This window comes from Mytilus edulis, chromosome 3 (genome assembly GCF_963676685.1).
Source record: "Mytilus edulis chromosome 3, xbMytEdul2.2, whole genome shotgun sequence".
NCBI lineage: Eukaryota > Metazoa > Mollusca > Bivalvia > Mytilida > Mytilidae > Mytilus > Mytilus edulis.
In genome coordinates this window covers 66,440,605-66,467,449 of record NC_092346.1, presented here as the reverse complement: position 1 = coordinate 66,467,449, position 26,845 = coordinate 66,440,605, and the positions used below count along the sequence as shown (strand labels likewise).

At 32.6% G+C, this 26,845-nt stretch overlaps 1 protein-coding gene and 1 long non-coding RNA gene across 4 annotated transcripts; one reads left to right on the top strand and one right to left on the bottom strand.

Annotated features, from left to right (window-relative positions):
* Positions 1-535: 535 nt before the first annotated feature.
* LOC139517161 (uncharacterized) lies at positions 536-11,726 on the bottom strand. Of its 3 annotated transcripts, XR_011663094.1 has the most exons (6): positions 11,363-11,722; positions 8,412-8,541; positions 7,333-7,488; positions 6,456-6,556; positions 4,464-4,576; positions 536-1,834 (listed from the first exon to the last, which is right to left on the bottom strand). It is a non-coding gene; the product is annotated as an uncharacterized lncRNA (long non-coding RNA). The 3 variants fall into 3 exon arrangements; XR_011663092.1 differs by having other exon boundaries at positions 7,333-8,541; positions 11,363-11,726; XR_011663093.1 differs by lacking the exon at positions 8,412-8,541 and having other exon boundaries at positions 11,363-11,717.
* A 6,257-nt stretch (positions 11,727-17,983) lies between these two features.
* On the top strand, positions 17,984-25,161 carry LOC139514924 (uncharacterized). The gene is made up of 5 exons (XM_071304507.1): positions 17,984-18,122; positions 20,600-20,711; positions 22,287-22,386; positions 24,263-24,338; positions 25,041-25,161. The coding sequence occupies exons 1-5, from the start codon at positions 18,114-18,116 to the stop codon at positions 25,053-25,055; spliced, it is 312 nt and encodes a 103-aa protein (XP_071160608.1). The 5' UTR covers positions 17,984-18,113; the 3' UTR covers positions 25,056-25,161.
* The last annotated feature ends 1,684 nt before the right edge of the window (positions 25,162-26,845 follow it).

Genomic DNA, 26,845 nt, shown 5'->3' with positions numbered 1-26,845 from the left:
TTTTCCATGTTCAGTGGACCGTGAAATTGGGGTAAAAACTCTAATTTGGCATTAAAATTAGAAAGATCATATCATAGGGAACATGTGTACTAAGTTTGAAGTCGATTGGACTTCAACTTCATCAAAAACTACCTTGACCAAAAACTTTAACCTGGAGCGGGACAGACGGACGAACGGACAGACAGACGAACGGACGCACAGACCAGAAAACATAATGCCCCTCTACTATCGTAGGTGGGGCATAAAAAATAGGTGAAAATAGTAAAGTCATCATTTAATAAAAAATAATTTCACACAAAAAGTCATGCTTAGCTACAATACTAAATTCAATTCAGGCTTTGTGTTGCACTCAATTCCTTCTGTAAAGAGGAAATGAACTTTAAATATGATAGTTGAAGCAATTTTCTCTCTGTTTTCTATCTTCTGCTGTTTTATTTTCTATATGATGCAAGTTGTATTTAAACTCAATATCTATTACTGGAACAGCCTTCCTTTTAATAAACATATTGGATACAATCAAATCAATCAAAACATGTTTTATTAATTTTATTCTTTATTATAAAACTTTAAATTTTCTAAATTTGTATATATATAAATATATGTAAATGTAAATAAAAACATTATCATAAATACCTGACAAGAAAATTATCTATACATTAGTGACATGCATAAAGCACAATTTATATTTATCATGCATAATATCATGGTACAAAACAAAATAGACAAAAAAGTAACCTATTAAAAAATATGGAGCAAGAGGGCACAAAGTGTTTTTGAGAGATTTTTTTTTATTAGGAAGACAAATTCAATAGATATCTTTATATTATATTAATCTTTTATAGACCAAGTAAATTTATCAACAAATTTACAAGTTTCAAAAATTAATAATGAACAAACCAATTTATCTTACAAAAAGACACTGTTTAATACATTTTCTTTTATACATTTAAATAATTATGAATTAATTAATTGTGACTTTTTGACTGAGGCTTGTTACTCTAAGTCCTATGGCTTTTTTTTTGTTTTTCAACACATATTGTCAACAATCAACAAACATAAATATGATTAGTCAATTCCAGTTTATATATTCATCTTAATTTAAAGTACAATTATTTGCAACAATGAAGTATTAGCATATCATAATCATTATGTATGTTTTTCTGTACATGTATTTATGACATTTAAAAATCACGTTTTGAGGTATATTAAATTATATGATAAACACCTCCTCTATGCAATGAAGACAATCCCAATAAAAATAATAGGATTTAGAACTAACCTTTATTATACAAAAAAAAAATCACTGTTTTTTTTTGTATGGAGTCTTAATAATTTGTTTATATTTTAGAAATTTATATTTATTTATGCCAAGACTCTCTAATCTTTTCAGAGAGGCATTCATAGTGGACAGTCCTTATGGCATATATTTTTTTCATAACTAAATATAATTGGGGTGGATTAATACTACACATATCAAGAAATAATAAAAACACAGGTCATACTTACAAGGTATTCAAGAATGACATCTTAATCCTAAGAAATAAAAAAACAAAACAAAGTAACCTTACTAAAAACCTCCAATAGTTGTCAATAGTACTCACATAGGAAAAGGCATAAAAAAAACCAATTACAACATATCTAAAAAGGAGCAATTACAAAACAGATCGGTATATTAGAACAATACATTACATAAATTTACATAACTCTATCGTAAAATATCAAACATAAGCTCAAAACTAAGTGCAATAAAACAAGTCTTCTCTGTTCTTTAAAGACATTCTTGCCATTCACTCTTTGACACTTGTATGGCAAGCACTAAGAAGTCTTGATAAATCTAAAATAGAATTGTTTTCATGTAAAATTCACAAAAACTGGTTCAATTATTGAAATAAACATACATTATAAAATGAAAAAAAAAAGTTGAACTCCAAAGATATATTAAGTCAAGTTGGAATGATGTCTTAGTTCTGGTTTTAGGCATGTTGCAAAAGATCCTTTTTGGTTTAAAATATTTTACAAAGTATAATGCAATATTATATGACTTGAACATCTTAAGCTTGGAAGTTGGATCAAGCTATCAAAAAATTAAGTTTGATAAAGTGTATTTAAATTTAAAAAAATATATCCTTTTAAAATCAAGGGCAGATAATTACATTGATTTGATAGGACACTTTGTGTTTTGTATTTATTTTTAAAGAACAGAAGGCTGTGGCCCCCTATTTTTATTTGATGTTTCAAATGTTCTTATAAAAAGTAATTCTCTGATTAAATTTAAATGTAATGCAACTGGGTGAGTATTGCAACAATAAAAACTTGTATTCTAGTTACTAAAACATAGATATGTTAAGACTCCTGATTCACCTGTACTTTTGTGGAGATCTAACTTCGTAATATATGTAAAGAATATAACAAGGACTTTTGTGATCCTAGTTTGAAACAAGAGTGAACACAGAACAGCATGGATAGTATTTGCCATTCTGAGTGTATTGCATAAAACTGGGAGTCAACCCACTAAAGGCTACCCCACCCCCATTCCAATTCATCTTCTGAAATATTTCAGACCAATATGATTTTCCTTCATGCACATTCTTGTACTGTACTTGATATAAAATTTCAACAATATCGATAAAGCAGATAAGGAGAACATCCACTTATCTTACTAAACACTGTTGCAACATATTGCAACATTAAACAATTAAGATCCATTTCCCCCTTAAAATATTTCAGACCAGGATTATTTCCTTCATATACATTCTCTGGTGGTGTCAGTCTACTGTGTAAATTTACATCAATATCCATCAAGGTAATTAAACATAGTTGCACTTACAGGTCCTGTTGCCACTTATTGCAATATTAAACTAATTAGGTTCAATTATCTCCCTTGAAAAGTATTGGATCTGGACTATTTCCTACATACTCAAGTCTTAGGTTGTGTACTGCAACAGTGTTAAGTTTCAAAATCAATCAATGCAAATAATGGAACTAGGTGAGTATTTGAGTTGCACTTACGAGACCTGTTGCCACTTATTGCAATGTTAAACTAAGTAAATTCAATTATCTCCCTTGAAATAATTTAGACTCTGTAAAGTTTCATCTTATTGGTACATACATTACAGAGGAGTTAAGTTTACAAGACATATGAAACAGACAGACAGACAGACAGAGTGATTCACTCCAAAAACTTTGTGGGGTTTATAATAAGTACAAGATTATATCATGTCAGGAGTCAATTTAAACAATTATCTTCAATAGAATTAGCATACAGTACAGAGAAACAATTATTTCAGAATTTTTTCAGTATTTTTAAAAATTTTGGATTCAGAAGAATAAAATGCTACAAGTAGCGAAAGTTCACCAAAGTTTCATGAGAATTCAGTGGCGGATCCAGAACTTTTCCTAAAAAGGGGGGGGGGGGGGGGGGGGGGGGGGGGGGGGGGGGGGGGGCGCTGACTGACCTAAGGGGGGGGCCCACTCCAGTCATGCATCAGTGATTCCCTATATAATCAACCAAATTTTTCCCACAAAAGGGGGTCCCAGGGTCCCGCAGGGCCCCCCTGGATCCGCCTGTGGAATTGCTGAAAGTATTTTTGAGTTATTGTCCAATAACTGGAAAATTCCCTCTTTTGTAATGAATAAAACCCCATAACTCTGAACTATAAAATCTAAAATTTATATAATTCTAAAGGGACCTTACATCAATAGATATAAACAATTCACCAAAGTTCAATAAGAGCTGCTGAAAGTATTTTTGAGCTATTGTTTGAAAACTGGAAAATTCCCTTTTTTTAATGATTAAAACCCTGTAAATGGGAAACACAAAAAATTTCAAATTTATAAAAATTGAAAGGGAGTTTATGTCAAAAGATATAAACAATTCACCAAAATTTCTTGCAAGTTGGTGAAAAGTCTTTTTAAATGATTGTCAGAAAACTGGAAAATTTCCCTTTTTTTAATTAATAAAACCCTATAACTCAGAAACTTAAAATCTAAAATTTATAAAAATAAAGGATCTCACCTCAATAAATATAAACAATTCACCAAAGTTTTAGGCAAATTGGTTTAAGCCTTTTTGAGTAAATGTCTGACATGTTGACGATGGATGGACAGACAACAGTATACCATAATATGTCATGTAACCAGGCCTATAACAATAACTGTGAGAAGACAGTTTTGTGTCATTTCTGAGTTGATTAAATGTTTCATAAGTTATCCCATGGAAACTGTTCATGGCAGCATGTCCAGTCTGCCTTACTTGAACAGAGTACTAACCAGTTTTCTATTGGTTAATAAAACATAAAATTTCAATGAAAATTATGTTAAAGATGAATTGAAACATTATCCAATATGCCTTAATTAAATGGATTTTGATGAAGTTGTTAAATTAAAGTGCTTGTTTTTTCAGAGCAACTAATCCTAGATATACTTCAGTCTCAAACATAGCATTTTTTGGGGGTGATCGATACCATTGTAGGTACTGGATTTCTTTCAACATCACCAGACAGCTGTAGGATTAACATTTTGAAGTTCTTTCAGTACCTGCTTGCTAAAACCTTCACTATTGTTACTTCATTACATCCTGAAACAATAAACATATAGTTATATATTTGTATCATATATGTAATATTAAAAACAGTAGTTTTATATATTTGATAAATAGCCTGCTGTTTAATCTGTATTGCTCAACTTTCTGGCACACGAAATGCAACTATAAAAAAGATCTCAATGAAATACCATACAAAACACACAAAAAATAAAAATAAACAAAATAATTCTATGAACAACAATGACTCAAACTGTAAGGTAACACAGGTGCTTCCAATAAATAATTAAGCATTTCTCTTGAACGCTTTCAAAACAGAAGTAAATCTCAGGTGCTAGGGGTCAGAAAGCAGTTGATATTTACTCTCCTGTTTAAATATATGATAAAGCGTACAAAACATGACGAAATCTGTATCACATGCCATACAAGATATCTTGTATAGTTAAAAAGATATCTTATACAGTTTATAAGATATCTCATATAGTTTAGGAGATAATGATGAGAAAATTGAGAATGTGTCAAAGAGACAACAACCCGAATATAGAACAGACAACAGACAACGGCAGAAGGTCATTTACACATCAGACTGTGCTGGCTACCCAAACTTTAGATACACCAAACCAGACCCTTTTCAGAAACATGCAATATGTGGTTTCAATTTTAGAATTCATTTATACATTTCAATGTGTTCTACAAGGATCGCCAGTACTATATACACCTTTCAAATAAAACTCAATTACCAAACTATATTCTATATATTTTGATATTTACACCTTAGTTATGCCTATTCTGTTTTAAATACTTTCTACTTTCAAGTATGGTTTTTTTTCTGGCCCAATTTGGTGGTGGTACATGTTTATATAAAGTCTATTTGAATTTTTTGGCTAAAAATTCTGCTCAAACCAATGCTTAGGGCTATCTTATACTTGCAGTGATTTTTTTTTGGCTCTGTGTTGAAGGCTTTAATACTGTAAATAGTTAAGAAAAAGTGCAATAAAGCCCTGATCCTTTGATTTTTGTGTGTGCTTATAGAGCCTTGAAAACAAATAAAATCCTGTGGACATCCATACTCTTATTATGTGAAGAAACATCCTACTATATCCTACTAAGCTGTATCTCAAAAACTGTAGGAGGAGAAAGCCGGAAAAAACAATGTACTCTTATAGAGAAAAACAGACAAGTGGGATAGACAGGGTTAATTAATTGAGCTTTTACATTTTGTAAGATTTAGTTTACCAAAAAAATAATGAGACAAATGTCAAAAAAATATAATAGGCACAGCAACTGTGCAAAATGTCATTGGCCTAAGTGTTTTGGGGCTTATACAAGACAAATCTCATAATATGAGATTTTTACAACAACAAAATATACGCTAAATTTCACATTAATATAATATACACATTGCACTCCTTCCTAAACATTTTGAACATATATATCAATAAAAACAAATACTGATTTTAAAGAATCACATTAAATTCCTTACAATACCAAATCCTTAAAAATAAGTTTTTCTCAGAGGATTTGCATTTATATGAGGTCAATATTGCAATACTTTTAGAAATTGTTGACTACGGTACATTTGGTTGTGGATTGAGAGTTGTCTCATTGATAACCAAACCACATCTTTTTTTTTATATAGAATCATTCCTCCCTTTAAGATTATTATATAAAATAAATGGTGATATGATGTTGTCAACTACATAATATGGTAAACAGACTTTTTCTACTATTCTATAAAACTGGAAAAGTCTCACCCATAATTATAAAGACTATGTTATCCTTTAAAGTTTTGCTACAGATCATATCATTAATTGTTCTCTTAAGTAAGAAATTTATGCACTTCACAATAAGCATGATTGAAAGTTTGTCAAAGTAGCAATAAACATTACGTTAGTCATACAAGAGAAAAGTATACCTTTCTTCTCAACATCAGAAATAGGACTAAAAAAAAAGCTTGATCACAATTGTTGTCTTTTCTTTGAGCACATAGACCAACTGTTTTTGGTACATATATCCCTATAAAAAGAAAGTTAAAATGGAGATTTTAGTTATCCCGTAAGTTAACTAGGGTATGTAGAAAACCCTACATTAAACTTGCTCTACAAAACACTGTCAAGAATATTATTTTGTCTAGACCATTATTAGTTATTCCATGTGAAGGACAATTTTTTTTTTCAAAATAATATTGTAATACTTAACTCTAGTTACTAACTAAATAGTAACACATTATTCATTTTTTTTAAATTAATTTCATTGAATAAACTGTTCTGCTTGTCCTTCTCCAAATAATAACTCTTGACATGAAGATGCATGTAAAACTAATAGAATAGGCTTGACAAAATGCTGGAGGTCATGCACATTAAGTTAAAAGGTAAATTGGGAATCTGTATACTGTCATAATATTATTGAACTATTAACCCTTTTAATCAGTACAATATAAAAATGTCTTCCATAATAAGTTAATATCCTTAATCATCTAAACATCTTCCTCTTATGTCAGCAGAAAATAATACAATTATTGATATAGCTATTCACATTCAAATCATGCAAAAAACTGTAAATATGGTACATATGGACCAGTAATTCTATAGATTGAAATTGCCTTAGTACATCAGCACCTGTATACAAGTATCTGAGTATGTTTTGAAAATGTAAAAGATTAGTTTCCCATGTTAACTTACTGGTGATTCAGTAAAAACAAAAAATATTGAAGCAACAATATACCTGTGACCTGTCTCAAACCTACTTATATTCAATTTTTGCTTAAAAGTATCATTAACATCTCATATCACCTTGTAAGGGAAAAGTAAGAGTGTGCATTGAAACTGAATCAATGCCACTTTCCTCTTTTTGCTGGATGTTGAATCTTCCAGTCTAGTGTGTGGTCTGTTTCGGGCAAAAACTATCTAATCTTTGGTGGATTTTTAGTAAAGCAGATTCTTTTCATTCTACAATAAATAAACAAATTTCAATATATGTTCTATTTGTTTTACATGCAATGTATCAAGTTTCATTAAAACCATTCACATTGGGAGTTTTGCTTAAAAGATACTACAATAAGTCTTCAATTATCTCCCCTTTATAAATTATGACTCAAATAAATGGGGAATGTGTCAATGGGACATAGATGATGCACCCTATGCATATCATATAAAGTTATAAAGGGACATAACTGAAGAAGAGTAAAATTGACCCTACCCAAATGTGCATGTTGATTTGCGGTGTCAGATCAGTATTGTGTATAAGTTTTATTACATTTGTTTGAGACTAACTTATGTTTGAGAAAGGAAGCAAAAATTCAGCATTTATTTCCATTTTTTCAGCTTATTACCACAAAATACTTTTGTTACACAGCATAGTTATGATCCATTTGTAAACTTTGGGAAGTAAGGATGTGCAAAAGAATGTAGACATACAGCCGGACACGGGTAGAACTTTGTGTCCTCTCATCATTTCAAGGTATAAGAGGAAAAACCTTGCAAGACGATCTCAAAACAGACAGACCAACATGTATCATGATTCCTATGTTATCGTAGTTTGTTGTGGTATTAGTTAAGAAATAGTTCATGGAAGCCAAAGATTGTTGGAAATTTACACATGGCCTGGGCTGAGATATTCAAATTTTATCCTGAGCGTTAGCGAGGAATTAAATTTATGAATTTCAGGCCATTTGTAAATTTCCAACAATCTATGGCTGCCATAAATTATTTCGATTCTAATAGGATAAATACGGTCATTAAAAAATTGAAGTGAGGGTTGGTATTTTGTGTGTTTGGCTGTTCTTTTTTATTCCTTGTTAGATCAAGCTCAAACATTCTAATAAATCTGTAGCTTGCATGGATTATTTCGTGAATAACTGCTCGAATAAAACCTGTTTAATTCTTTTACTTCTCAATCCCAACATTTGCCATATTTAATTTACATGTGTTTCTTGTAAGCGACTGTCAAATTCAAAATTGACATTTCGTAACCAAAGAGCCGCCATGTTGACTTGCTGAAATCTGTAAATATTAGTATAATGCATTAAAATAGAAAATAAAACATATAAATACATCAGAAATCCATTTATCATACAAATTTCTATTGTTCACGTAACGGAACACCTTTAACTCTAGCGTTTTCATTTGTATGACGTCATGTTTTGAAATGACTTGAATTCGCCAAAAATTTTAATAGACTTTCGTGAATTTAATTTAATTTTGATATTGTTGATTTCTCTGAACTCTTGGGCATTAATTTTTTTATTATGCATCTGAAAAAGAATAAAAGTTCTTTTGTCTTTTTTAATTGCCATTTTTAAAACAATAAAATCGGCAAAGAGTTTGCAAAGTAGGTTACAATACATGTGGATTTACGTGGGAGGTATGTTGTAACAGCCATTATTATGTACATCTCTGAGTCTGTGCTAAGTATAGATATATTGAGAATTTTATCACGGTGTTGTTTACAAAGCAAAAGCAGCCCATTATATTATGTACTTTCATTCCACTGAGCATTCATTCCGGGTATAACTGTTTATTATCACATATTTTGTACTGATATGTACGTTTTTGCATGGCCAATAATAGCCGAAAGTCAAGGTTGGTTATCAGCCCTCGGGGACGATATCGATATCAGCCCTCGAAATCCATATCAAGCCCCCGAGTTTAACTTCCGGTAATCTGTCAATCAAAGGCTATTTGTAAACAAGTTGAACACAATGAAAAGAAATTTAAAAAGTTACAAATGTGCTGTAGAAGAAAAAAGTAGAAATCACAAAAGTTCCCGTAAAATTTTGACGTCATGAAGAATTTAGAAAATATATGACGCCACACTGGAATGAGTATCGATATAGGATTCTTTCTAAGCATTTTTTAACATTTGTAATTTAACACTTTAAAGTCGTTTAATATTTGCAATTCTTAGAATTAATATGTTTATTGTTAATTATTTCTGAAACTTTTTACAAAACGTTGTTAACCTACTGTGATACTTTTTTTTTAACTCACATTGATACATTTATTTATTTTTTTCGTTGAATATCTTTTGATTTTTGATGAAATATCAAATATAATTTGTTGTAAGCTATTTGTTTTCTCCTGCTTGAAAATATGTGATAAATAGATTATAACATGTCATTTTCCATATGGTCCATGGTATCAGCCCACGACCCATATCAAGCCCTCGGGCTAAAGCCCTCTGGCTTGATATGGGAGTCTAGGGCTGATACCAGGGCCATATGGAAAATGCCATGTAATAATCTATAAATATTGGATGTAAATAGTGTGAAAGCATCAATTTTTATAGCATTGTTCAGTTGATATAAGACCAGTTTATTGTTTACATATATTAATGGGTTAAAATTAGAATGATTTTCAAGGAACCAGTTTACAATCTAGCAAATAATATTGATGATGGTGAGGAAGATATTTTATAACTCAAAATACTTGTATCTATGATCAGGACATTAAACTTAATATAAACCTAATGTTTAGAGCAGATTGTGCAGAAGCTAACAAAACCTTTAAACAGACTTATTAAGAAGGGATATAGTTACGATACTGTTGTCAGGTCATTAAAAATTGCATATTTTGGCTTTAATATTGATTCACTCATAGGGTCTTTGCATCAGAATTAAACACATTCATTTAAAAATCAGTTTTGACATGACACAGGTTATGTTCTCATATATTTCATGATGGTACATGTATAATACTAAACCCCTAATGGGAGGGATTGTGCCTGATATTCATATGATGAAGACATAATCTTTCATTCAGTTTAATTGAGGTCTGGAGCTGGCATGTCAGTAACTGCTAGTAGTCTGTTATTATTTATGCAGTACATGTATTGTCATTTTGTTTATTTTCTAATGTTACCTCTTTTGACATTGGACTCGGACTTCTCTTGAACTGATTTTTACTGTGGTTTTGTTATGCATTTACTTTTCTACTTGGCTATAGGTACCTGTCACAAGTCAGGAGCCTCTGGCTTTTGTTAGTCTTGTATGATTTTTAATTTTAGTTTCTTGTGCATAATTTGGAGTTTAGTATGACATCCATTATCACTGAACTAGTATATATATTTGTTTAGGGGCCAGCTGAAGGACGCCTCCAGGTGAGGGAGTTTTTCGATGCATTGAAGACCTATTGGTGACCTTCTGCTGTTGTCTGTTTTATGGTTGAGTTGTTGTCTCTTTGACACATTCCCCATTTCCATTCTCAATTTTATTGTTCTTACAGAAAGTTTCAATTACAGAGGCATCCTTAACTAGAGCAATCATTACAGTATAAAATCACTAGTGTAATCATCCCTGGTTTCAAAACACTAGCGTGAACATTCCTTGGACGAAAACTTTATTGTTTACATCAATCAACTGTGCAGGATTCAAATACACCATAAATCCTCCAAATAAAGTACACTGGCAGAATCAAACCACTGTTACATAACCACAGCCTTGCATTATAGGACTAGTTGCATGGTCTACAGTTAGTTATTCTATACCAGCTGAACCCTTATTATATTAAAATTAAGTTTTAGTGGCAGTGATTCATGCAACATAATTCTGCAAGTTTTGTGCAATAAACAGATAAACGTTCTGCAATATAATGTGGGCTTCTGGATCTCTGAGTGTGGTGTTATCAATAAATAAACTAATATGTCTTGGTAAGCTTGCATTTAATGTAGCACCATTCTCATATTATCCCTGATAAACAAATGTATTTTTTCATGTTGTTTTGCCTTCAACTTTTAAGGGGGAAGTTTTTGCACTTGCAGTAAGACATATGTATTTCATTCTAATATTTTGGAGTAGATAGATATAACATTTCTCTATTAATCAACCTGATGAAAGAAAGTTTCTGTCTCCTATTATAAATTGTCCCACTTTCTAGGCCAGAATTTACCAGTCAAAGTGAAAGTGAAAGTGAAATTGACTAAACGGAAAATAAATTTCACAACTTCCGGTCCAAACGTATGAAACAATTCCGGACAGTACCACTGCCACTGTACATTTTGCTACATGTATCGGCCTCAGCTATGGGCTGACCGAGAGGTTGCGCGTTTTGCAGTTAAAAACGACGTCGTTAATCAATATAAACGTTTGACAAATATTTATGTTTAGCAAATATAACTCAATTTTTCATGACACGTTCAATTAGATTCATCGATCTGCGGGTGGGTTTTGGTTAACAGTCAAGTTAATCATGGTCAGTGTTAGCTGGTTAGTGCAATAAAATGTGTTCCAGTTTAAACTAAAGACAGGCTCGTTTAATATTCTACAATAAAACGTGCTTTAAGTCAAATCAAAAAGGGACGGGTCGAGGAATAGGAATTATTGGAAAAAAAACTTCGTAGTAGGTAATATGTATAATTGTTTACAAATTAAAGTATGCATTTAATTCTCAACTTACTTGAATCTTTATTTTACATGATGCAGCGTTAGTCGTATCATGACAAGATGCAAAAGTTTGGTCAATTAATGCGGTAACAATGACCTCTACACTCTCTGTTTGCATGTGGCTTGAAAGTTTTGGGGTATTGTTTTTTTTGTATGATTATACAAGAACTACAATGATTGGCCAATGTTCAGCCTCTATGTCATACCAAAATATCTGTGTTTTTTACTTGAATAAGATAACCCCATACTCAGTTTATCCTATGTGCTAACATTGTATAATTTCTGTGTTACCCTTATTGAATAGTATAACTCCATACTATATGTTAAATTTGTATCATTACTGTGTAATCTTACTTGAATAGGATGACTCCATACCGTATACTGAGGGGGAGGACAGGGGTAAGGGAGACAGGGAGAAAGGGGGTAGGAGAAAGGAGAAAGGGGGTGGGAGAAAGGAGAAAGGGGGTAGGAGAAAGGAGAGGAAGGCTGGGAGAAAGGAGAAAAAGTTGGAGAAAGGAGAAAAAATAAAATATCTCTCCTTTTAAAAAAAATTCTAATATTTCAAGAAAAAATATCTCAAAAGGAGATGTTTTATTCTAATGGGAGAAAGGAGAACGGGGGTAGGAGAAAGGAGAAGAGGGGTGGGAGAAGGGAGAAGGGTACCCCCCTGTCCTCCCCCTCTATACTAGCATGGTTATAATACGGTGTTACTCTATTTCCATAGAATAACCCCATAACATGTGTTAACATGGTATACCATATGGTCTATTGAACAACGTAACTCCACTAACATAAGATCTATTGAAGAGGATGACACGGGTTGCATCGGGTGCTCAACGAGATTGATTTTCTCGCTTGAGCTGGTACAGCGAAAGTGAGAAAAGCAATCGAGTTGAGATGACCAATGATAATCTGTTTATCGCTATTTTACCTATGAGGACGTTGTCAATTTCATGTCAATTTCGTTAGCAACGCCACGTGGCCTTCTTAGTTTCTAGCGATAATTTTTCCATCTCAAGCGAGAAGCATGATATGAAAATTATCACAAAAAAAGATCAAAAGAAAAATGCACAAAATAGCGATAACAAATATTATCTAAAAAAATAAAAAATAAAAGGTTGAAATACAACTTTTTTTAAATGGTCATCGAACATTGACAATCTGGCGACAATGCACCAATGAAACAAATATAAGGTAACTGTCCTATTATTCTTATGATATAGGTTGATTAAAGATACCAGGCTTATAATTTGGTATTTCGGACGGGCAGTTCATCTGCACAGGACTTATCAGCAGAACTCGAATCAAAGTATTCAGAAGGGCAAACGTTATATAATTAGTTATAAAGTTAAATAGAACTGAAATCCAAAATTTTCTGCGCGACACGGCGTAAGATTATTGAAACACTGACATGAGGTGTGCGGCAATCACTTAAATGTTTTTGCATCATAGATAAATTTAAATGTTGAGTACTTTTAAACGTTTTTGAGAAAAACTACTTAGTTAAGTCGCAGTAATGGTAACATTCTTTAGTTTTGAATGTCATTCGTTTCAACGATAGATTAAATAGTACGAAAAACGATTAAAATCAAGAATGTGTCCAAAGTACACGGATGCCCCACTCGCACTATCATTTTTCGTGTTCAATGGACCATGAAATTGGGTAAAAAATCTAATTTGGCATTAAAATTATAAAGAACATGTGTACTAAGTTTCAAGTTGATTGGACTTCAACTTCATCAAAAACTACCTTGACCAAAAACTTTAACCTGAAACTCCCACTTTCATTTATTATGTTCAGTGGACCGTGAAATTGAAGTCAAAAGACTAATTTGGCTTTAAAATTAAAAAGATCATATCATAAGCAACAAGATAGTGTACTAAGTTTCAAGTTGATTGGACTTCAGCTTCATCAAAAACTACCTTGACCAAAAACTTTAACCTGAAACTCCCACTTTCTATGTTCAGTGGTCCGTGAATTGGGGTCAAAAGTCTAATTTGGCTTTAAAATTAGAAAGATCATACCTTGACCAAAAAACTTTAACCTGAACGGACGGACGCACAGACGAACGGAGCCACAGACCAGAAAACATATTAATGCCCCTCTACTATCGTAGGTGGGGCATAAAAATACAAATATTACTAAGCAAACAAAACAATTCATGGAACACAAGAGATTGAGCAACATGATTCTCATGCAAACACGGTAAGAGTAAACAATACCTACTCCATTAATGCCAACTGTCGTCTTTTTCATAAAGCAAAAAGCGGTGATATGTTGGATTCAGTAATGTCAAAAATGACATAAATATAAAAAAAAATGTGGTGGAAAATTAAGGCGACAATAGTTTACAGATTTTAGAATTGTGTAAATCGATTAAGTTTAGACAAATCAAATTATCAAACAAAACAACAACAAAAAAGGAAGGAATCGCAAGAACTTCAAAAGAATGGAGCGAGACCAGGTGTAGCGTCTCGTGTTGTGCATGTCATTCGAATGTTTCAATCGGAAACAGAACACAATCGGTAAAATAACAGATCATACAACTTTGATTGTATCTAATATATAAGACCGCAAAACATGTCGCTAGTGAAAAAATACTCTGAAACCTCGTATCCGTCATCTAATGTCGATTTCAGTCGTTCTTCCTCATAACTTTTCATGTATCATAATGAATCACACCACTGAAATATATCTAGTATGATCATCTGTTTCACAGATATTCTGTATTATAGTGCTATAAACTTGCTGTTTCTGTATTGCCCCTGTTATAAATTCGAGGATAGCTGTATTGCAGCCGGGACACGAGTAGTTGAAAATTGAACCCCTTTTAAGGAGGCTCGAGGGTACAAAAATTTCAGAAAAATTAGAAAAAAAAAAAATTATTATAATTTTGTTTTACCCTTAAGGATCTAACCAAAATGTATAACTTTTCTTTTGATAAGTTTCAAACATGCTCCCTTTCTAGGTTTATACAATCTGGAAAAAAATCGAACGGTAATGCAGCATGCAGATCGATTAAAAGATTGAATTATCGGCCTCAAATATACTGTTTTCATTGTGCAATTGTTGGCTGATAATTTGGATACGTAATGCGTACATGTAAATCACATTACATAAACTGCTTAAGCCCCGGTCACAACAGATCGTACGATTTTATGTCGTGGAAGATCTATAAAATAGTTGTCGTGGCACTGTCGAGGGAGACCGATTTATATAAGTTTTTCTTGTTTCCGAATCCCTGTATTTATATTGTATAATTATATTTCATGCACTTTTTGAATAAAATATTGTTTAAACTAAAATGTCAAAAAATATTTTGAGTGTCACATCAGCTACGACATGTCCACGATGGTTCCGCGATGGGTACAGTACAGACAAAAAGAATTGTAATTGTATTGTCGTGGGTTTGTCGCAAGTGAGTCGTGCGAAAGTCGTACTGTACGACAACTGTGAGTTGTTTGGTGCTATTTTTCAGGTTTTCAAGTCATGAAATGCGCGTGTAACTGTCGTGTTACTGTCGAACGACTGTTGCACGACTTTTGCACACAACAGTCGTGGGTCATTCGCGCGTTTGACTCCGAACTACTAGTCTATGAAGAATGCCCGATTTATTGCGTGCAATTTACCATTTGCTTTTAATATTTTTCAGTTTCATCATAAGTTCGGTCCAAATAAACGACGTTTTTCGTATTAGTTTATATTATGATTGTTCTGTGAATTTAAACCAGTATGTACCCGAAAAGAAAAATTAACAAAAAGAATGTGGTATCAGTAAATGTGGGTGATGTTGACCAGACGAAGGGCCCCCTACAACAAGCTTTAACGATTCGGAAAATACTGGAGACGACCCAGCTGATAAAGTCGTCACTGTGACATCCGATGTCTCGTGTAAAGAGAACACCATGCTCTTTGTACGTTAAGAACCCTTGCAACAACTCTTTGAGGTGTTCGTAGGTGGCCTGTTGCAAGGCAAAATTTCTGTCCCTATCCAATATACACTCATTTTGCAGTGACAGTCCACATTTTCCCCGACCATCATCCCGGATGGCCTGTATCATTAGAAGACCTAACTATTGTATTTATTGTTAACTTGTTCTCGTCCTGAACATGCCTGAAATATTTACCACTGACCGTTAAGCAACCATCAATCAATCAATCGTCACTGTGGCGGGGGATGGGGAGGAGTCTTCGGACATTCCCGCCGAATTGTATTTTTCTAAATAAAACGAAAATATGTTGCACGACGACCGTAACACTGTCGTACGGCATACAATCAATGTTGTGCGAGCATCGTACAAAATTTGTTAATCTTGAGACAATCGTGCGGCTGTATCACGAGTGTCTTGCAATAGTCGTGAAATTGTCGCATGACAGTCGTGCGACAATCGTACGAGTGTTTTTATTAAAATAGTATATTTTGGTACTCACGACAATGTGTTTATCGCACGACAGTCGCACGACAGTCGCACGACTGTGGTAAGACACTCTCACGACAGCCACAAGACAGTGACACGACAAAAAGTCGTAGAGCAAAAAATGTGCATGTTCAATTTTCGTCCCACGACACACGACAGCGCCACGATGCTGAAAATATCGTGTGACTGTCGTGCAACTGTCGCACGTCGATCACAGATGACCCGCGATTTGACCAAAGTTCATGCGTGGCGCTGCATAGATGTGTCGTGGGTTAGTTGTAACCAGGGCTTTATATATCAAGTTATAATGGACAATTTACTTGGAAACTCAACATATAATCCCATAACATTTTCCAAGGAGGAAATCCTGTATAACCTTTAACTGTTCTATATTCCTTTAGAATTTCAACCAAAGATGGAAAATTGGATCTTCCTTCACTGTATTTGATACCTAAACTACATAAGTGTCCTTACCTATCAAACAACGTAATATTGCTGTGTCTTCCAATAATCCACGTAACCTTTTTCTAAATTATTAACATCAATGTTATTAAAAATCAAAGCCTCACTTCAAAGTTATAGTGAACATTGATATTCTGGAGGTGGTGTGAATCAGATGTTGATGTTAAAAAAAATCATATAATACAAGACTATTTCGTCGTGCAATATCATTAAAACATTTGACTTTTCTACACTTTAAATTATTCCAAATTCTAAACTTAAAGAAAAATTGAACGAGCTGGTACTGTTCTGTTTCGTGAAAAAGAATGACCAATTAGATGCAAGTATCTTCTCTTAGGAAGGAATACATCGTACATTTAAAAAACACATTCTGATTCAAATAAAAATATTCTGAAACTGACTTTATCAACATGCTTGATTTCTTGAGTGACAACATATTTATTAATTTTGGAGGACGTGTTGTTCATCAATCAATCGGCATTTTGATGGGAACCAAATTGTTGCCGAATTGTTCCTTTATTCATATGAGACTAACTTAATATGGAAACTGATTATGAAGGAAGAAAGAAAGTTCATAGTATTCTTAAGTTTCTACTATATAGTATATGTTCTCTAACTCAGTCATTCCAATTGGAATGACAATGTTGAACACATCTATCCCATCGGACAATACAGTTTTTTTATATAGATAAACCAATCTGACGTCAATCTGTACTAATATATGAGAGACGATAACAATAACTAAAGCAACATGCATGTGGCTTTGATACGAAGAACAGCTTTATGAGTGTGTTTTTCACGGCTGTACATGTACTGATTTTTTTGTCATAGATGGAAACCCCATATCGATTGTTTTTCTTGAATATTATCTTAAATCAAAACCATAAAATGAATGATAAAATATACAGCATAGCTGTGCTATTGTTTACCATATAAAACCTATCGATGTCTTTTCAATATAGACTACAGGTTAAATTGACACCCCTTTTCAAAATAAGTCAATAAAGGTTTTTATTCTACCTTTACTAATGTGTAATAGAAGTAAGTATATAGGCAATTAGTTTGTACCGGTTTAATTTTGTCTGTAAATCATATATACATTTTTGTGAAAATTAACATATCTATAATTAACTCTTTGTCATGAAATAAGATAATCACTAGATTTAAATATTTTTGTACATTATCTTGAGTGGAGCGTTAATTATTATGGTCAAACCCACTAATTTTTCACAATGATTATTTCAAACAATTAAATTCATTTGAACTGTTTGTCCCTGAGGATCGCTATTGAAAAATAATATTTTAGAGAACATCATGGCTGCCGTAAGTTATCATGAATTATTAGACTTTTTTTTGTGTAAAAAAAAATGTTCAATACAGTATAATTTGTATTTGAAATGTTTTTAATGCATCCTTTTCATTTAAAAAAGACCATAATCGAGTTGTTTCTATGAATTACAATTTTCATAGTTCTATATAGATTCCTTGTGTTAATTAAGTTTTACATTTTTTTACCCAGTCGTCTTTCATGGCCATGCTGTTGGCCTTTACATAAAAAATCGTATTACATATTAGATTTCATCAATTCTTAAAGTTGATTTAAAAGAGGAAGATGTACGAAGTATGATTGCAAATGAGACAACTCCCTATCGGAGACCAAATGACGTACAAGTCAACAATTTTATGTCACCATACGGCCTTCAACATGGAGCAAAACCCATACCGTATAGTCAGCTATAATTGTTTATTTTTTAAGACAATAATTGAGATTGAAGAATTGTTTAGTGATGTTTCAATGTGCTTGAATTTAATGACATGTTCATGTTCTTGTCTCAAATACATTTATTAAATAAGCATATAAAAAATTCCTTCTGGAGGCGGATTTTTGTTTGTTTGAAAGTGTTTAACATCTTTAATTTAATTCAGATTTACTACACAACAAATTTATGTGGGAATCAAAAATTCTATAGCGGAAGTTTGCGACCGAATGACAATTCTTAAATATGGGAGATATATACCTTTTGTTATATAAATGTATATAATAATAAGTAAAAGAATTTTCAGACACAAGTGCCTGTGGTATATATAGCACCGCTGACACGCACTTCTTCGGAATGTTAAAATTTATAATCATCTAGCTTTACTCTCGAGAATTGAGTTTCAGCTTCATCTTTTTAATTTAAAATTTTTTTCCTTTAATAAATTAGTATACATGTATCTGTCTAAAGACGAAAGTTCATAAAGACTTTCTTTACTTGTTAAACAATCGAAACATCGAAAACAAAAAAAGTGCTGAATTAACAGAAATACGGAAAGTATGCTACGGATAATGGAATGAAAATCCGTTTGCAAAGCAGCTCATAACGATATCATGCTTTTTGAATAAATTATACTATTTAGCGGGTCGTGTCGATGTTAGAACATATTGAACTTAATCTTTTTCAATTCATTTAATTTCAAATATAGAACTTTTAATCCCATGTAAATTCCTTCAATATTATACTGCCTTCTATAATTACAAAATGTATCTGAATATGTAATATGCAAATTAATAAAAAAAAAAATACTTCAGCCATGTCAATTGATAAGATGCAATAATTTCCGAGTTTTCCGTTTTGATTTTTCAAAAGTCATTGATTTCAATATTTATTTCGGTCGATCGCTCTGCAGAGTACGACTTTCTATGCATTCAAAACTTTTGGCAAATATTCAAAAGATTATACGTTTTAAATCAACAATTAAGAATATAGTTATAAGTGCTTTCGACCAATAACATTGTAGGATTTCAAATTTCTTTATTGTGAATAATAAATGTAAAACATGGTGTTAGTTAGTGATCACATTATTAAGAATTGGTATAAATTAAGTACGACAACAGTCATGAAGCTTTGGAAGCGTGGCATGATTTTTGATCAAAATCTTCTGAAAGAAGAAATTTGAAACTAATAAAACAATTCAAAATCAGTCGCCAGTATTTTTGGTTATAAATTCTTGCAACACTATTATTATGTTTAAGGTTTTCAATTGGTTTGGCTTTGATTATCACTAAAGAGACATTGGCAGTCGAAATGCGCTTGTAGTGCAGTAAAATTAGTACCGTGCTAAATTAAAAAAATGACTAAATATAAAACAATATGTAAGAGAAAAATGATAGCTCATATTACATAAATTTTGAGCTAAATATACTGGACAACCAGTTTCAAATATAAACAATACATGTAAAATCTTTAAAAAACAAAATTCAATCATGGGAGAATATTTCTTGTTACTTTCTGTTGAAATTTCTCATTTTCCAAGATTGAATAATATAATCGCATTAAATAGGTTTTAATTAAAAGAGGGGAATCAGTTTATAGTATCAATTTGAAATACGAATCAAAGAAACCAAAAATGCAATAAATGATCATCAAATATCATCGTAAAAAATATTAAAAAGACAACTAAAGAAATACCGTAGTACAACAAAAATTATATACGGTTTACATCATAATCTTTGTTAGTATATGTATATAAGAGTTCCACCTGACGCTAAAGCGGAATGGTGAAAATCACAAGTGTTTTTCATATAGTAAAACTATGAAATTGCTAAGGATGCGTAGATTCCAACAGACTCGGGCAAAGTTAGCCTTAGATGAATTTGGGTCTTTTTGTTAAATCCACTTTTATCACATAACTCCAAACATTTCTCCACATGTATACATTCATATCATTCAAATGGTCTGGTTTTAGCATTCTTGTTGAAGGTATATCCAAAAAAAGCGCTTCGGATGACTGTTTATAAAGTGTTCTTTACATTTCAGCCATACGGACAAGGACCACCGCCACAGCAGCCATACGGACAAGGACCACCACCACAGCAGCCATACAATCAAGGACCACCTCCCCAATATGGACCACCCCCACCACATTACGGTAAACTTGTTTGCATCTGCGATCACGACTGACCAAATAGTCTTAGTCACTCGACATTGTATATAGAACATTGACACAAAGGGTCTCAATTGTTAGAGACAATGCTCTTCGTGACTTTTTAATTGTCATGATTGATCTTCGTAGATGAAAAAAAACAACCTACTATTATATATTTTAAAAATACGAGAACTCATGTTCCTTGCAATTTTAAAGAAAGTTTTCTTGAAAGTTCGTAAACGATCTTGTTTGTTTTGCCCGTGATAACGAATTATAAGTCATTATGAACGTTCGTGTCAACGAAAAAAGGCGAATGGATTATGCAAAACCGTCAACACATATTTAGGAACGATAAACTAACTCCAATAGCGACTGTCGAACTTCAATGTTATGTAACGCTTTTAACTTTACATCAAGGGAAATTTGGTTTCGTAGCTGCCTGGTATGAATAAGAACAAGAGGCCGTCACAACGACAGCAAACCGGATTTATTAATATTTATTTGTGTCCTGGCAATATCACAAGAACCATTACTGATGAATGTTGAAAGTGAAAATCGTCAATATCAAATTTGACCTCCATTTTGTCATCAGTATCAACATCTTAAAATTTGAAAAGCTTAGATTGAATGGTTCATGAGTAAATGCAACAACGTGAATGGAAACGCCATTTCACAATCTTTCAAGAACCATAACTCCTGAACAGTAAAAGTCAAAATGGTCATTATTGAACTTGACCTCTAATTTGCCATCAGTAACAAGATATAAAAATTTCAAAAGCTTTGGTTGAATGGTTCATGAGAAAATGCACGGACACGACTGGAAACACCGTTTTTCAATCTTTCAAGAACCATAACTCCTGAACGGTAAAAGTCAAAATTGTCATTATTGAACTTGACCTCTATTTTGTCATCAGTAACAACATATTAAAATTTGGGAAGCTTTGGTAAAATAGTTCATGCGTAAATGCACGGACACGACTGGAAACTCCATTTTTAAATCTTTCAAGAACCATAACTCCTGAACGGTAGAAGTCAAAATCGCCATTAATGAACTTGACCTCCATTTTGTCCTCAGTAACAGCATATTAAAATTTGGGAAGCTTAGGTAGAACAGTTCATGCGTAAATGCACGGACACGACTGGAAACTCCATTTTTCAATCTTTCAAGAACCATAACTCCTGAACGGTAAAAGTCAAAATCGCCATTTTTAAACTTGACCTTCATTTAGTTGTCAGTAACAACATATTAAAATTTTAAAAGCTTTGGTTGAACGGTTCATGAGTTAATGCACGGACAACATTTGATTGCCGCCCGCCCGCCCACCCGCCCGCCCGCCCGCCCGACCGACCGCCCGCCCGCCGTACATCCCCAAATCAATAACCGACATTTTTGTCACAAAAATCCGGTTTAAAATAACAATAGCAACGAAATTCAGAAAAGGTATATATGCTTGTATTGTTTTGAAGGTCGAACTGTTGCCTATAATTGCTTACATCAACTTCATATAAAGTTTAGATAGTTGTCTCATATGAATGAGAAAATATGGTTGACATCCGTTAATAAATAAAATTTTGTAGGTGGGTATATGCCTCCTCAGCAGCAGCAACAACAGCAGACGACAGTTGTTGTACAAGGGGGACAACCAAATACTACTATCATCCAACAAAGAAAGGAAAGGTAATAACATATGACTGTCAGCCATTTTGGATACTACTGTTATTTTATATATATAAAAAGTCAAAAAGGGTACAACATCACCATAAAATAACTATAAAATGAACAAATATTAGACATTTCGGATAACATATATCCTTCTTCGGTAATAGCACGATGTAAAATGAATCACGTCAATATATTCAAATTACAACACTATCAAAATCTTGAAATTTATACAATTTATATATATGTGGGACTCTGAACAGGGATGGTACTCCGAGCTGCAATGGTCACACTTAAGTGCAATGGTCACACTTAAGTGCAATGGTCACACTTAAGTGCGATGGTTTCACGCTTAAGTGGGATTTTTATCACGCTGAAGTGCGATGTTGGCATTCTGGCACGTTCAGTCACATTGTTTCATACTTGTGGCATTGTGGTACGTTCGAATTACATTGATTTCCCAGTTAAATAAAAAAAAAACGATAATTTCACATGTGAAATAAACGTGGTTATTTCACTCTCAGATGTCATACAACAATATGCGTTGTCAAGACGTCGATAACGGCGGATCAAAACAAATTGTGAATGCGTAGAAAAAAAATATAGTTCCTTACATGTTTTACATTAGGCTTTTTTTTAAAAGAAATTATTTTAAAAGAAAGGGTTGACAATTTTGGATATTCATCGATTTTAAGGGGCCACAATTGTTTTATTATACCGAACTAACAGTGGAAGGGCATATCAAACACTTACTATAGTGCCTATATTTCTAACATATAACACACAGACTGACGTTTGAAAATACATTTGTGTTCGAATTTCTCGAATTTACAACAAGAGTAGAATCTTTTTGCAAAATATTGATGGTCCTGACAAGGACCGTTTATAAGAGATATTATCGGCTGCTGGCACTCTCAGCTCTATTCATGCCCAATGCCTTATTTCCTCGTCTCTCGATGGGCTTCCAGTTTAAAGTGAACGCTGCCATTTTGTTTATTTACGTCTGTGACGTCATTTTCATGGGAGGTAACTCAAGTACAAATCAACAAACTCAAAAGGTTATTCACCGGTGAATAATAGGGTTATTCACCGCTGGTGTAAATTTTTAGGGTTATTCGTCCTTCCTTGCAATTGAATGAAAATTAACTGAATTATTCCATGTCACGTGATAAGGTTTCACCCAATAGAATTGTTTGAAATATATGTAAGGTATAATAATATGCGTTGTCAAGACGTCGATAACGGAATTGTGAATGCGTAGAAAAAAAATATAGTTCCTAACATGTTTTACATTAATTTCTTTTAAAAAAAGCCATTTTCCAATGTAATAAAAAGAATAACTACTTAAAGAATTTAAATATCGAAAAATATTCAACTCGTGACAGAACAACACTGATATTTAACTCATGCGATACGCGCATTTGTGAATTAATGTGTTGTTCGGTCACTCGTTGCATATTTTTCTCTATTTGAATTCTTCGATTAGTTATTCTTTAATTAACTATATTTTCTATCTTTTTCGATGTATTATACTAGCTATCACGCGTCCTATAAACCATAGCACATTAGCGAAAAGTCAATCACACTTCGGCAGACAAAATCGTAATTCAGCGTGATCACCGCACTTCAGCGTCCCCATCGCACCTCCGAATTTTACATATTTATTTATATTAAATATGAGTATGATGAGATAACCAATATATAGTGTATTCCGCGTGAAAGTAAATGAGAAACAACTGTTTTTGGAAGATCCAATCAATAAAACAAATTGAGAATAGTAAGACAAAACTTAAAGTTTTAAACCAGTGGACATCCTCTTATATGGTAACTTTAACAGAAGAGTTGAAGGAAAATTGTCAGAAATATCAGTTGATTTAAAATATTTTATTTTCAGGTTTGCAGACAAAATATGTTTGAACCTAATTTTGACTCTCTTTATTCCTTTTTGGCCAATTATATGGATAATTATGGTAAGATATATATACTGTATACAACTTATTACGAAGCAACATGTCTTTATTTCTGCATCTGACCTGCAATGATAATTTTACGAAGAAATCACCAATATGAAGGGTGCAAGTTAGAAATTAATAGAGAAATTATCAACTTTAACCTGTCAATAGAAGTTGAACGTATACACACAAGACGAACTAATTTTCAATCTTCGTTGATTCAATGCTTGATCAAACCAGAGTCTTTAAAATTGGTTTCTGCTGCTACTCCGTGACATTCAAAAGTAAGAAAACTTTATTACTGATAGTTTTGGAATCAGAATAATGTGTCCGTGTAGGCCACTTTGGTATGGCCTTGTGGCATAGCATGATTAAATTCACTTGGACGTTAGGAAGAGAGGTGAAATAAAACTTTTGGTAGTCATAGGTCTCCGTATTTTTATAAATTTTAAATTATTTTAAATGTTCATAATATGACCCATTAATTTTAGCAAAGATTAGAATAAAAATTAATTTCAATCAGATCATACATTATTTGTCTGAGATGAGCAAGTGTTTCTTTTTTGTCGTTAATTCTATAGATCGGCAATGTAATATCACTAAGCTGGTGCTTTAACAGAGAGAAAAAAATGTCAAACATATACTTTCGCTAATAAATCATTTGATATACTTTACTTGTAAAGTGTTGCTTAATCATTAAAGAAAATGTATTTTTTCCAGTGTATTGTGGAGTAACATGATTAAAAGAGAAGATTATATCAGCTCTGAAGAGTGTAGACAAACTCAGTTATTTATTGAACATACTATGTGTTTATTTATTATATAAAAAATATTAACTTAACTTGTTTTTGTGTTTCTTTAAGACAGTAGTTTATCATATGTAATTAAACGTCCATTTTATGAAGAAAAATATTGAAATGCACCTGGCTGGAAACCCATTTTCAGCAAAGAGAGAGAGAGCATGTGGGCGTTCATTTTGCATGTCAGATTAAATCACTACGTACTCTAGATCTATACCCAGATATCATCAACTATATCCTCTTTTCTAACTGGCAGTCCAAATACTCCCTTTCTTTGACCGTCTTCATTTTGATCGACCCATTACTTACTTACTTGGTTTATTCTTGGTTTGCTCTCATTCGCAATGGACCCCATGTGTTGCCTCGGACACAGTCATATATGTACATGTTCATGGACTTTCCCTATCACAGTAAACACCATTATTGAGAGCGTCAACATGTTTGTCGTGCCTGATGTATAGGTACGAAGCCACTTTTGAATCACTCTAATAGAGGTCAATATCAGGCCTTTTGAAAGGTAAAGTTTCAGGCCTTGACTAGTATGCTCTCCTTTTATTGTTCTTTTTCCTTTAAGGAGGCTCGCGGGTATAAGATTTTCAGAAAAAAAATTAAACATTTATTTTTCATTACAGATTTTATTTATTACCTTTAGTAGTTGTTACTTTATCATATGGTACAAAAATCATTCCAAATCAATTCGTGTTGGCCCCAGGTGACTTTAAAATGTAGATATCATTGAAAAATTATCTCCCTTTAGTGCAAACATGCCATTTTTGGGGGCATTAAAAGTAAAATATATTTTTTAACTCATCGGTGACCTATATTGTTATTTTTTTCGAATAAGCTGTACATAAACTAAATACTGGTAAAATTTAAGCGATTTCTGTAATTAAGTTCTTTTTTTATTTCGATATTACCACTATTTCTCCTATTAGTCCAACAGAAAAAAAGAACATTCAACAAAAATGTATGCTTCTTTCGAAGGTAGATTGTGAGCGTAACTGAACGGTGACCCCATTTTTTTATTTCATTTTTCTTTTAAGTATAAAGTTCATTTATAGCAAAATATAGCAAAATCCTATATTAAATAAAAAAAATTGATTTAGACCCGCGAGCCCCCTTAAGATTATAACACAATATTGGCTGCTATGCCCCTGTTTTTGATATGTTTGACCTATTCTGTCTGTCTGTTTGTTCTGTGTATGGTGATGTCCATTTGGCGTGGCTCTATACTTATACATCCCGTCATTGTGTTATTGTTCTATGCTAGTTTTTGTATTCTTGTATTTAATGTTTTGTTAATGTGCATTGTCTGTAAGCCTTTTTGTGTTTCTTTTGAACTTATGACGTGGCTCTGTACTTTAACATCCTGTTATTGTGCTATTGTAAATTTTGTATTCTTGTCTTTTATAGTGATTAGGATTATAACACAATATTGACTGCTGTACCCCTATTTGTGACATTCTTACCTATTGGGTCAATATAATGTAATTTGATGCGATTGTCATACAAGTGAGAAGTTTAGCTAGTTATAAAACCAGTTTCAATCCACCATTTTTACATCGGAGCACAGTATGTTTGTGATTTTACTTTTGCAGACATAATTCCGAATCGTGCTATCATTCTTAGAGTGGTGAACTCGCTTTGTAAAACAAAAATTATAGTAACTTTGTTCTTGTCCAGAATATATACATGCAAGAAATACTTTTACTACTGGTATTATAT